At 46.3% G+C, this 12,657-nt stretch overlaps 1 protein-coding gene across 1 annotated transcript; it reads right to left on the bottom strand.

Annotated features, from left to right (window-relative positions):
- Positions 1–81: 81 nt before the first annotated feature.
- On the bottom strand, positions 82–10,592 carry aebp1a (AE binding protein 1a). The gene is made up of 20 exons (XM_077498028.1): positions 10,135–10,592; positions 8,839–9,063; positions 8,683–8,757; positions 6,823–6,873; positions 6,688–6,747; positions 6,544–6,612; positions 6,255–6,332; positions 6,061–6,170; positions 5,269–5,408; positions 5,048–5,132; positions 4,824–4,968; positions 4,617–4,696; positions 4,415–4,538; positions 4,150–4,346; positions 3,895–4,068; positions 3,394–3,519; positions 2,530–2,776; positions 1,989–2,128; positions 1,798–1,897; positions 82–1,556 (listed from the first exon to the last, which is right to left on the bottom strand). Exons 1-20 carry the CDS (start codon positions 10,364–10,366, stop codon positions 997–999), a joined length of 3,018 nt encoding a protein of 1,005 aa, XP_077354154.1. The 5' UTR covers positions 10,367–10,592; the 3' UTR covers positions 82–996.
- Positions 10,593–12,657: the final 2,065 nt, after the last annotated feature.

Below are 12,657 nucleotides of genomic sequence, written 5' to 3'. Positions count from 1 at the left end.
CAGGAGTTCCTCTGTAACTCTGAATTATTCCTCTTTCACCCTCTCTATTCCAGCCTCCAGCAAAAACCACAACAATTTTTACAATGTTTTTGTTTTTTTAATAATGAAAAATAGCACTGGTTTGTATAAAAAAAAAAAAAGGAGATTACAAATAAGAAGCTCTTTTTTTTAAGTGCAATTATTACTGTACGTACTGTAGTATTTGAGTGGTAGATGCGTGCCCTGCTGCCGGTGTCTGTCATCGGCTTATGGCTGACAGTTTGTTGTATTTCTGCGCGTGACCATTTTGTCTCGCCCTCGGCTATCAACTGCAATGGGGAAACCGCACAAAACCACACTTCATTAATATTCATGAGTCTAGCGAGGGGGGTCAAACTCAGCGGGCTAAAGTCATGCTACACCAATGTAAACCGTGTACTAGCGGGATGCCAAACGCGACACAAAAAATAAAATAAAGACAATCATTTACCTCTTCGGGACGGCGGTGGCGAGCAAGGGCAGGATTATCTTCTCGAAGCATGCATGCATGCCCCCCAACAAAGTGTTTACTACGAATAAAGAATACATCCTTCATATGTGGACGGTTGTAGTGTCCGAAGTGGTTACTGCGAGTTCCGTAACAGCTGTGTTTACTCGGCATGTTGTTTTTCCGGATTTAAACTACAACAAAACAAGCACTATTTTCATGGCTCGTCAATGAGCGAGCTTCATTTTTTGACCTACTTCCGGGTTCGAGCTGCTGAAGTCATGTGGCCTTGCGATCTAAAAATAACATTCATGCGGTTCCCCATTGACATCAAAATGCCCTTGGGCGCACGCATTGAGAACCTTCAGATAGTTAAAAACCGGATGTATAAATCTGCTTAATTCTTACTCCACCAACGCGATATTTTGGGGGTCACGTAGAACATATTGCAAATGAATTCTTTTGGCCTCGAGGTCCGTTGTGCGCCTTGGGAGGGTTTGGCGTTCTCTCAGGACCGCTCCCGCAACGTGTCAGTCGATGGTGAAGTGAAAAGGGTAGTCCTCAGTGGGCACCGAGTCAAAGATGATGCTGTCAAAAGGGTTCTCTGTGGACAAGTTGTCGATAGGGAACCAGGAGTCATACCAGGAAGTGGTGGTCTGGGGTTTCCGTGTCGTGGTGGTGGTCGTAGTCGTAGTTGTCGCGACGGTGGTGGTCGTCGGTGGCGTGGTCCTGAGGCCGGCGCGTTGCTTCTGCAGCCGCAGCCGGCGCAGCCGCAGGATCCTCAACCGGCGCAGTCGCTCGGCCCGCTGGGCGGCGGCGTGCTGCTCCTCCGGAGAGAGGGTACTGGCGGCGGCGGCGCCGGTCGGCGTGGGCTTGGCCCTGGCCACCACGCGGATGGGCCGGTTGCCGTTGAGCGCCAGGATCTGCTTGATGCGGTCCCAGTTGGACTTGGCCAGGGCAAAGCTGCAGGACGTGGCGCCAGAGTCGTAGCCCACCACGCAGAGGCGGGTCTGCGGCGTGTAGCCGTCGGCCTTGGCCGTCACGCGGTACTCGCCGGGGTTCAGCAGGCGCCAGTAGTCGCCACTCGGGGCTGCCGAGAGAGACGACCATGTCAAGCTTTCCCTCGTGTTTAGGGATAGGCGGATAATCGGCGCCGATATGTGTGATATGAATGTTTGGTGTCCCACAGGGTTCAATTCTGGGGCCTCTGCTGTTTTCATTATCTGCTGCATGTGCAATGCCAAGTCGACTTTAGCTTCAGTTGTACACATTATGGAGGCCTGTCAGCCACTGGTGAATTCTTGGCTACGGTGGCGGGTGTGTCGGTATACCGGTGATGACGTCATGGCGTATCCCCTCCACGGATATGGTGGCGTTGGCCAGGGCGTTTCCCTCCATGTCTTTGACCACACCTTTTATCCCACGATGTACCTGGGACACAAGACACAAAGCGGAAACTGCAACGAAACTCGGACTTGACGCGGCCGTCTGCAGCTTTGAGAGGCGTGGCCATGGTTCCGACCTGCTCGATGAAGGACAGCAGCGCCTCGCGGTTGTTCTCCCACTCCAGAGGAAGCTCGCTCTCGTGCGGAAACTTGTCGCAGCCCAGGAAGATGGAGATCTCCAAGCAGTTGGTGTGCAGGTAGCTGAAGTCGTTCATGCCTGGGGAGGCGGAGGTTGCGCTAAGCGGGTCATCGGCGCAATTCCCTGGCTAACTGCTAGCACAGGCTAATCTGAGAATGGACACAACTGGATTCTCGGTGGTTGCTGAAGACGTTCCACGTGCTTGGTTTGGTCAGTTAATTGATTGCTTGGCTGGTTTGGTGCATTGGTTAATAGACTAGTCAATTCTTTGGTTAGTTGGTTGATCATCTGATTGGTTGGTTTATTAGTTGATTGGTCAATTGCTTGATTGGTTGGTTTGGTCGGTTGACCAATTGGTTGATTGCTCAAGGTCCCCCATTTTCAGTAGTTGCTTTAGAAGCCTTCTGGATAAATGGTCTTCAACAACCAGGAAGTTTCCTGTTCCCTTGTACACAACCTAACGTGGTTGGGACACTTACTTCCCACCATGGGCTTCCAGTTGGCGCCGTTGGTGATGCCCTGGCCCCGGGTGACGTCGTCGCCGTGGCAGGATCCGCGCTGGACCTCGGTCATGCTCAGGTGACTGTGGGCGTACGACATGGCCAGCCAGCGGAACATGACCTCGTCGGGCGTCTCGCGCAGGGCGCCCTCGTTCTGACGCTGAATGCGGGCCCAGGTGTCCTCGCTCATCTCGTCGTCGGCATTCCAGCGGCGGTTGTCGCTGACCTTGGATGACAAAAGGCCGTCAAGGATACCGAGGTCATGTTAGGCTCTCTGTTGACCAGCTAGTGGCGAGATAAACTGTGATTTTTAACTCATTAACAAACCTCACATGCCTCCGGGTTTTATAGACGGAAAAAGTTAGATATCGTACTTGGTGTGTCTGTTAACTTTGACTTAACAAACCTTGATTATTGCCATTCCGTATTTCCAGATTAAAACACAATCCTATACTGTAATCCAAATCCAATAATATTTGATTCTCCTTCTGGAATTATTCACGAGGTGGTCTCTGGAATCCACATATCATATTTTTCGGACTATAAATCGCTCTGGAGTACCGGTATGTCACACTAGGTCAAAAATGCACAATTAGGGAGAAAAAAAAACATACTTAAGTCTCACTGGAGTATAAATCGCATTAAATATATATAGTATATTATAGTACAAGTCTAGAGTGGAATTATACCCCTCCTCCACCATGTATAAATCGCTCCAGAGTATAAGTGGCAGGAACAGCGAACCTATGAAACTTATATGCAAGTCCCGAGTCCTAAAACTGGAGACTCAAGTCAAGTCACATGACCCCGTTCCCCCCCCCCCACCTCTGCTGTCGGCTTTACCGAAATCTGCGGCCGCTGCATGTCGAAAGGGTACGTGACCAGTTTCTCGCCGCCTTGCAGATTCGCTCCCAACACAAAGGGGGTGCGCTCCATCCACGAAATGATGGCTTTGGTCTCCACTGCCATCTGAAGGTCGGAAAGAAAGCGCAGTGTTAGCGGTTTGTGTTCGCAGAACAGTCAATTGGTTTCTCTTCCACTGCACTGCTTCCAGTACGTGTTTGTGGATATTTTGTTTAGGTCCAATCAGATTGCTGCCCAGGAACTTCATAATCAGTCACGCTAGGCCATGGAACTTAAGACTACTTGCTGGTCCTTGATGTCGTCAGCATTTCTGTATCCTCTGGTTTGTCGGGGCAAAGACTGTTGTTGTTTCAGGTTTATACCTTTTTGTATCGTATTGATGGTTTGTGTTGACGCGATATTGGTGCTATTAGGAGACAGATTAAGTAAAGTCAATTCCCACTGAAGGTCCATCTACCAAATCTCAACATCTCAACTCACGGATCCGTTGAGGAAGTGCTCCGGCATGGGAATGTGATGGTTGGGTACAAAGCGTGGGACCCAGCCGCGGTCCTCTGCCCCCCACAAAATGCTGTTGAGATCCGGGAAATTTTGGAAAATGTCGTAACCCTCCTCCGTCCAGTGACCCAGAACCCAGTTGCCCATCTCAGATCCCTGAAGGACACAAAGACAACAGAATCAAGTCTCCAACATGACCCAAAAGTGACTCAGGCTCGCTTCTCTCAGTCTTCGTACCGCCTCAAAGGCCAGCTCATACGCGTCGGGGTTGAGGGACGGCACCAGGTGGATCCTCACTCCGTCCACCAGGCGGCGCACACGAGGGTTTCCATCCTTGTACTCCTTGCATAGGAACTGCATCAATAGGAGGAGGAGCTCCCGGCCCAGCACCTCATTACCGTGGAGGCCCGCCGTGTATCGGAATTCTGGTTCCCCTGGACAACAAAAACCACCTTCATCGACTTGTTTTGTAAACATTATTGACAAAGAAGCGATCCCTTACCCATCTCATGCTCCCCTGGGTTGTCGGAGATCTCCATGGCGTACATCTTCAGACCCTGAGAGCTTTTACCGATGTTGTAGATTCTGGTGATGTTGGGACACTCCTCATTTATCACCTTCATCATCTGGAGTCAACAAAGTTTTGATATTTATATTCAGTACTGAAGATACTTCCGTTGAGCTACAACATAAAATCAAGAGACCTGTCTCATGTCCTTGTAGTTGTGGTGTCGGAAGTCGAGCTCGTCAGAAGACTTGACTTCGTTCTCGCTGTGGTGGCTACCTGGAAGATGACAGTCATGAGATTACAGCTTCAAACATCTGACCGGCGTCATTTCCGGGAAAATGGTACTGGATCAGGATCTGCTGTAAGACTAAAATTTGCTGTGTAAGGTGCGAGGGAGACTGACTGGGAAGTTGACACGCCAGAATCTCTGCCCGGAGACACAAGCTGCCGTTCCAACTTTGCGGCAGGATACGGATGTAGCGTGCCACCACCGGCCAAGAAAACTGGTTCAGAACCGGAGTGTCTCGATCCACGTTCCCGTAGAACAACTGGAAGGGAATATTTGTTTTGTTTTCACTTTTCTGTGGTGAAAGGTCTCAAGTCGTGGGTGGAGGTCCGACTACTTACCCACTCGGCGTAGCCGTCGTGAAGAATCGTCCATTCGCGGCTGTCGTTGCTGAAGGCCACAAAGTAGGACGACACAAAGTCTTCGCTACAACAACAAACAAATACAACAAATTGACGATGATAAATAGTGATTATTGTGTCTGGAACAAATACCAGGGATAAACTGGGGTAACTCGCTGTACAGGAAAACATTTTCATATTGTAGTGTTTGAGAGACCCACATCTGCTCAGAGTTTCTTCCCTGTGTAATGACGCCCGAGAACTCCACCTCTCGACGCGCATCCACCTCAAACCAGCTATTGGTCTCTTCGGGCTCTGCGCACCACGCACCCCCGTAAAGATCTTCGTCATTGGTGGAACCCTGCACATAGTACAAGCGTTAGTCCAGTCTGGCACAGTCAAGTGTGGAGTTAGTGGCTAAGTGTGATCTGGTGTTCCACTCAAGTCCAGCAAATTCCAGTGTAATCTGGTGATCCAGTCCAGTATGGTCTGGAGGGTCCAGCCCAGTTCAGTCCATTGTAGTCTGGTGGTCAGTCATTCCTTTGGGTTCTGGTTCTCGTACAGTGTAATCTGGTGGTCCAGTCTAGTATGTCCTGGAGATCCTGTCCAGTTCATTTGGTCTACCGGTGTTTTCTGATGTAATCTGGTGATCCAGTCTAGTATGGTCTGTAGGTCCAGTTCAGACCATTGTAGTCTAATGTTCAAGTGTGGACTGATGTTCCAGTTGTTCCTTTGGGTTCTGGTTCTCCAGTGCAGTCCTAGTCCAGTAAAGTACAGTGTAATCTGGTGGTCCAGTCGAGTCCTGGAGATGCTATCCAGTTCGTTGTGGTCTACTTGTACAGTCCAGTTCACGAAGTGTAATTTGGTGGTCACGTGTGGACGAGTGTCCCAGTCAGTTCATTGGATTCTGGTGATCTAATCTGTTGTCATCTGCCAATTCCGTGCGGTCTAAAAGACCAGTCTAGTGTGTTGTGTTGTGTTGTACAGATTTAGGAATGCTGAAGCTTCGTCACCTGCATGTTGAGTCTTCCCCTCTGAGCGGCGAATCCGTGTTGGGACTGCGAGGAGGCCAGCAGCTGGTCGTCTTCCACGCGGTGAGACTCCAACCCCAGAGGAGGACATTCTGGACCACGCCGCAAAGACGCGCTTCAGATACATCCGCGGATGCGTGAAGACAAATCTTCGTATTTTGCTGACGTCATCTTACTTTTAGGTTCTGGTGGCTGTAAGATGTTTTTGAGTCTCTCCTCTTCTTCCTCCTCCCATTTCTTCCTCTGACGCTCGGCTTCAACGGACACCAAAGAACAAAAAAAGATGCGTCAACGTGAGCGCAAAGCGCTTCCATGTGTCGACACACCCACGCTGCCTTCAATCTGCGCGAGTCATGGGATGATCACGTCGATAATGTGTTTTCAGTCTTCTCAGCAAAGCTTTCCCAACCTTTCATGACATCAAGACACGTGCAAATGGTTCTGATTGGTTAGCTCGTTCCTGACCTTTTTCCGCCTTTTCCGCCTTTTCTTTGCGCGCTTTCTCCTCTTCTTCTTCTTGCTTCTTCTTCGCAACTGTCAAAAAAACAGCAGTTGATGATGACGATTTATTCCTCGACGCTGGCCCGACATGCTACTGACGTCACGTACGGTCGTCGTAGTCATACTCCTCGTACCAGGGGATGACAAAGGGGACGTCTGTGGTCTCTTCTGCAACACAAGCAAACGTTTCTCCGCAGGGAAGTCCAGCAAGTCACGTGATCGAACGCCGGGCGTGGGGAATACCTGGAATGTACATGATCACCTCCGGAGTGGTCAGCTCCTTTTGGTTTCTCCCTGAAATTCACAATACAAGTCGACTTTAAAAAGAGCTCGACTGATAATGTCTGCCTCGGAACTCTGCCGGCTGCCGGAACCATGTTTGCTCCGCCGCGTCCATGTTTCCACATGGCCTTTTTTTTTTTTTTTTTTTTTTTTTTTTTGCAGTCGCATGTAGTGGACAGGAAGTTATTGAGCTCATTGTAGACAAGAGGTTTATTGAACTATAGGTGGGTTTCATGTGACGTCACGACAAGTGCCCAACCCCAGATGGGGGACAGGAAGTAACTTCCCCTTAAGAAACACCTGAGAAAATGCCGTAGTTTTGTGCTGTTTATGGCGGTACCAACCGGTCTAATTGACAAAAAAATAAAAGTTACTTTCGCGGCCCGAAAGCAGAAACCCATAAAGGTGAATTTAAGAAAAAAAAAATACCGAAAGAAGACTGCAGACAAAACCTTTGTCTGAAATCCAGAGGACCAAAGTCGGACAACGCTCGTACATGGAGTGATCACTGTGTGAAAGGGTGAAATGTGAAAGGATACAGCCATGAAACTACTTCCATAGCTGAATAAAACTCAACAGGCCGGTGTGATATTACTGGAAACACAGCTAACCCGTGATAAACCATGCGGAGTTTGTTCTCCAGCTTGCGTGTCCATGCTAAGTGACTGTGTCTTTGTTTTTAGCAATGCTAGCAATGTTAGCTATCACAACGAGTGGTTCTTAAATTGAGGTCCTTCTTCCAGAAAGGCCACAACGTACGTTCAACCCCTGAGAATGGTTAACCAAGCAAGACGTAGAAAATAGGTAAAGTAGCAGTTAGCCAGCTAGCTTGTAGCCTTATGCAAGCGGTACTGTTGTGTACATTTGTGTTGAAAATGGAATGATCACATTTACTTTCCCAAACAAAAACAAGACGGCAGTCGTTTAGTGCTTCTTTTGATCCGAGTTTGCGAAATAGTTGTAAGCCTGCAGGGTTTTATATGCCTTCATTTGGCTAGCAGTGAAGTTCGCGATGTGGATTTGCTTCCACAGCAGGCAAATCCGGCACGAGTTCGGAAAAATCTCTTTTGTAAGGATTATATCCGACATAATTGACTATTTTTAGAGCCTGTCGGCTACGTCCAACCTCACGCAACGCTTTTAGTCGCTTTCCATCATTTTCAATGGGTGTTGTTAGCTACTTCCTTGACCCCCAGTTGAATTCCGCTCGCCGCAGGAATCACATGATTGCAACCCACCTATTGTTGAAGCATCGACTGTAAATGACTTTTAAGACACAATTTAGATGTGTAATGGAGATATGATGATGTACTGTATGTGTGAACTAAATGGTAGGCTAGAGCGCTAATGCTAATCGCGATTGCTAACCGTTTAGCGCAGGCTAATTTTGCTGATGCTTAATAATGCATATGTACGAAAGTGATTCAGTAATGAATGTTTGTGATAATTAATGAATTATTTAGATACCTTTTCTTAACCTACAGTGTTATGTTTGTGATTGTCAGATGAAAAAGCAAAGTAATGTGCGTCAACAAAACTGTGTTATAGAAAACCATGTTAGGAAAATAGTAAAGGATGGATTACTTTGACTTGGTTTGCGTCAACGTTTAGTTAAACTGTAAAACATTTGATGTGAGAAACTATTCTTTTATGACGTTTGATGTCCATCTTGTGTGAAGAACTACATTAAAAACAAAAATGCTATTGAAGAAGATGCGGAGACTTTCCTAAATAAACTGCATTTCCTGTTTTGGCCACACGGTGTCAGCACAAACAACACAGAGAATCGTCTGACCTTGACCCACCACGTCACCCACTGACCTGGTATCCTCCTGACCAGGTCTGGTTCTTCTGGCTCCTCCCATTTGGGCTGCACGGTGGGGGTGTGTCTGGTTGCTATGGAAACGACAAGAATTTTGTTACTCACCACCACTCCAGTTTGAATGGAAAAAAACAAACAAATGAAAAGCCACAAACTTGCGTCTGTGGCGGGACGAGTCAGCTTTTTGGTGTCTGGCGTCGCCGTCGCGGCGGCTGTCGCGGTCGTGGTGGCTTTGGGTTTTTTGGCCACTTTGGGCTTCTTGGTGGCTTTGGGCTGTTTGGGTTTCTTGGTGGGCTTGGGGCCTTTGGGCTTCTTGGTGGGCTTGGGCGTCTTCTGCTTCTTGGCCTTGGCCTCTTTCTCCGCCGCCTTCCGGGCTTTGGCTTGACGGTGGGAAAAAATGCGAAACGGACAGAAATATGGCTACATCTTTTCGTCATTGACAGGGTTTTCTTCTACGCACAAAATTGGATGGTACCACTTCTGCCTCAATAATAATTTATAAAATTGAGTTGAAATTTAAGAGATATCCTGCACTGGAAAAAAAAAAAGTGTGATACTGATAGTGTTGAGGTCATTTTTCCGCCACTAGATGGCACAATGTCATTTGTAAGACATTGGTGACAGCTCAGTGCATTTTTCTTTGCATAGAAGAGTTATCTAATTTTTAACATGATGTATCTTGTGAAATTCTGCACATTTTTTTAAATGGTAAAACACAAATTGACCCCTGTCTCCACAATTATATGCATTAATATTAATAAGGCAGTGTGCATTTTTAGTATTTAAAAAAAAAAAAAACATCTAAGGGACCATAGGTTCTGCTAAAAAGAAATATTATGAAATGTATTACTGCTAAATTTTACGGGGACGTTACGTGATCATTAATTGTTTGTAAAAAATAAAATAAAAATAATAGTGACGTCCCGACTGGGGTAATAGATTTCAGGTTTAGCATTTTAACTCGAGATTTTTTTATTTTATTTTTTTTTTTATTTTTTTTTTAAATAGCATTTTTCTCCCATAATGCCATGGGGTATTGCCATAATTACAGGTGCATATGCGCAAGCATTATTTGAGCAAAAAAAAAAAAAAAAGATGCTGTTTTTAGCATTTCACTTAAGACAAATATGTTTGAATGACTTTATCATGACGTTCGAACCACATTTCAGTACATTTGAACATCATTGCCCAGTTGAAAAAAAAAATTGTCCTATCATCTGACCATTAGCATGGATTTCAAACATAGAAGGGCCAAAACATGCTTTGTGAAAATTAAACTGCACTAAAATAACTAGCCAGCAGAGGGTGCTAGAAGTGCACAAAATGGAAATCAATCCGACTTTTTCTTAGCAGATGCGCTGCTTTTAATATCGTGACATGACGACGGCGATATCTTGCCGCCATTTTAATATCGCGATATCGCCGTTATCGTCACATCCCTCAACTCTCACCCGCCTCCACCTCCTGCGGCGTTTTCTTCTTCTTGGCTTTTGGCTTCTCCGCCGGCGCCGCCGGCTCGTCCGACGCGGGGTCGTCGGCGGGGTCGCCCGGCCCCCGTCTCTCCGCCAGCCCCCGGGCCTCCCTCACCTGAGCTTCCCCTCCCCCGTCCGGCTGGCCGCCGCACAGGAGGACGGCGGCCGTCAGCGTCGCCAGCAGGCAGGCGGGCGCCAAAAAGCTCCTCATGGCTGCGAGGGAAGAAGAAAAAAAAAAAAGCGAGGAAAGAAGCTGAGCGACGACGTGAGGCTCTCGCAAGGGGGACGAGACTCCACGATGATTGTTTGCAAGTCTGGGAGCAGCCTCCTCCTCCTCACTCACTCACTCACTCACTCACTCCTCCTCTTCTTCTTCTTCTTCTTCAGCACTTTTTTTTTTTTTGTTCTCTATCCTGGCCCAAGGAGGAGCTTGTGGAGACACATGAGACATCGCAGCCGGAGTGAAGAAGAAGAAAAGTGTTGAGTCATCTGGAAAAGAGCGACCGAGGTCTGAGTTATGCGATGAGCAGCTTTTCTCGTAAAAACCGACGACCGCGATTTGGGAAATTTTCCTGTTTTCCTCGCTGATCAGCGAACAATAAAACAAACGCGGGCAGAAGAGAAAGTCACTCGTGCGTATCAGATTTACGTCTCGCAGTTGGGGGCGTTCAAATTCTGGGTTCAAGACGAGATTAAGGGGTCCCGAAACGTGGCCTCAACTTTGAAATAGGATTGTAGATTAGGGTCTGAATCTGAAGCCAAGATCGGGCCTTTCAAACAAGGGTTAGGGTTTCAAATTAGGGTTTCGAGGCAAGGTTTGACCTGAACTCATTCACTCCAAATAGCCATTTTCACTGAAGCAACATCCTTCGCTCCCGTTTTGCAAGGACCACAGAATATTGTGTTATATTGCGATAAAAACATGGAACCTCCCAAAAAGCAAGATTAGAGTCTCTACTTTCATCAGGAAAAAAAGTATGTTTCTATCAGTTTGAGTTTTGCAGCAATTAGCATTAGAATATAGCTAAGTTTCATCATTATTCACAAATCTGTGGGGAAAAACATGGCCCTGGTTGATCTCTTATACTCTGCTACCACCTGCTGGGCGTTTTTGTAATAACTACTTCTGTATGCTATAGCATTTAAAAAAAAAAAACGTATAAATCCGTCTTTGGGAGCATGGGAATTTTTTAAATAGAACGTATTCATACGTTTTTGGGAGCAAATGAGTTAAAAGGGTTGTGGTTTAAAATTATTGTCAGCTTTGGGTTTCAAATTGTCCAAACCAAGATTAGGATTTCAAACCAGGTTTAGGGCTGGTTGATATTCGGGTCGGGTTCCAAATTGGTGTTTTTCAGATCTGGCAAGATTAGAGCTTCAAATTATGAGGGTTGGAAATTGCAGACGAGGGTTATGCTTTCAAATTAGGGATTGAGATCAGAGTGAGAGGGCTACAAATGAGTTATGTTTCAAAACACGGGTTATGGTTTCAAGGCAGCAACGTTTTGACTCGCGCGTGCGTCCACTCGTTTGCGATCACGTTGCTCGTTTCGAGTCTTCTCTTGTGACCAGTCGTCTCGTCTGAGTGACTTTGTTTACTTTGGCCTTCATCTGGTTCTCATTGCTGACTTTTTTTTCTTATCATGCCAGAAAGGGGGGGAAAGAAAAAAACAAAACATCTGAGCAACACGCTGGACTGCACAACACATACAAATATTTAAATCATTTCTTGTAGCAACAATTTTTTGGGAATTTTTTTTTTTGGGGGGGGGGGGGCATTCACTTGAAAAAAAAAAACTTTCTGACTCATTTTTTTGGGAACTTTGTTTTTTTTTAAGTTTTTCTGATTTTTTTCCCCTGTTTTACTGAATATTTCATAAAAATGTATTCATAAAAACAGGAGTCAAGTCAACTGCATACGTTTTGATGTTTGAAGCAGGAAAAAAACCACGCAGGGTTTTACTGAATATTTTATGTGGATACTGTATTGTAGTTTGCTCTCTAATCTCCGAGGAAAAAAACAGAAAAACAATGATTTGATAAAACAGGACAAAAAAATTCCGAAAAGCTGGGGGAAAAAAATAAAAAACAGTCAAGTCAAGTTTGACCGGCTGTCTGGCATCTTGGCACGCGGCGGTCGCGGGCGCCACCTGCTGGCGGATCTTGCTCATCTCTGGCGCAGACTCGCGGAAATGTTTGTTTGACAAGTACTGTAGTGACCTAAATACTCCTATACGTGCTACTTATGTTATTCCTGAATCTACACTGCAGTTTTACGGTATAAATACAGGCAGCTGTGTTTGCCGAAATTGTGCCGTTAAATAAATGACGTGAACAGAAAAAAAGACGGGAAAAAATGATTTTGTCTGAAAGGGAATGAGGGAGAAGAAAAATTCGTTCATCCCACCTCCATCTCTAATCTATAAAACACAAATATACAGTACTACCTGTCAGTTATGGTATTGTACAGTATACATGTTTTACACGTTTTACACCCCCCCA

The sequence above is a fragment of the Festucalex cinctus genome, chromosome 15 (assembly GCF_051991245.1).
Source record: "Festucalex cinctus isolate MCC-2025b chromosome 15, RoL_Fcin_1.0, whole genome shotgun sequence".
NCBI classification, from domain to species: domain Eukaryota; kingdom Metazoa; phylum Chordata; class Actinopteri; order Syngnathiformes; family Syngnathidae; genus Festucalex; species Festucalex cinctus.
This window is presented reverse-complemented; position numbering and strand designations above follow the sequence as displayed.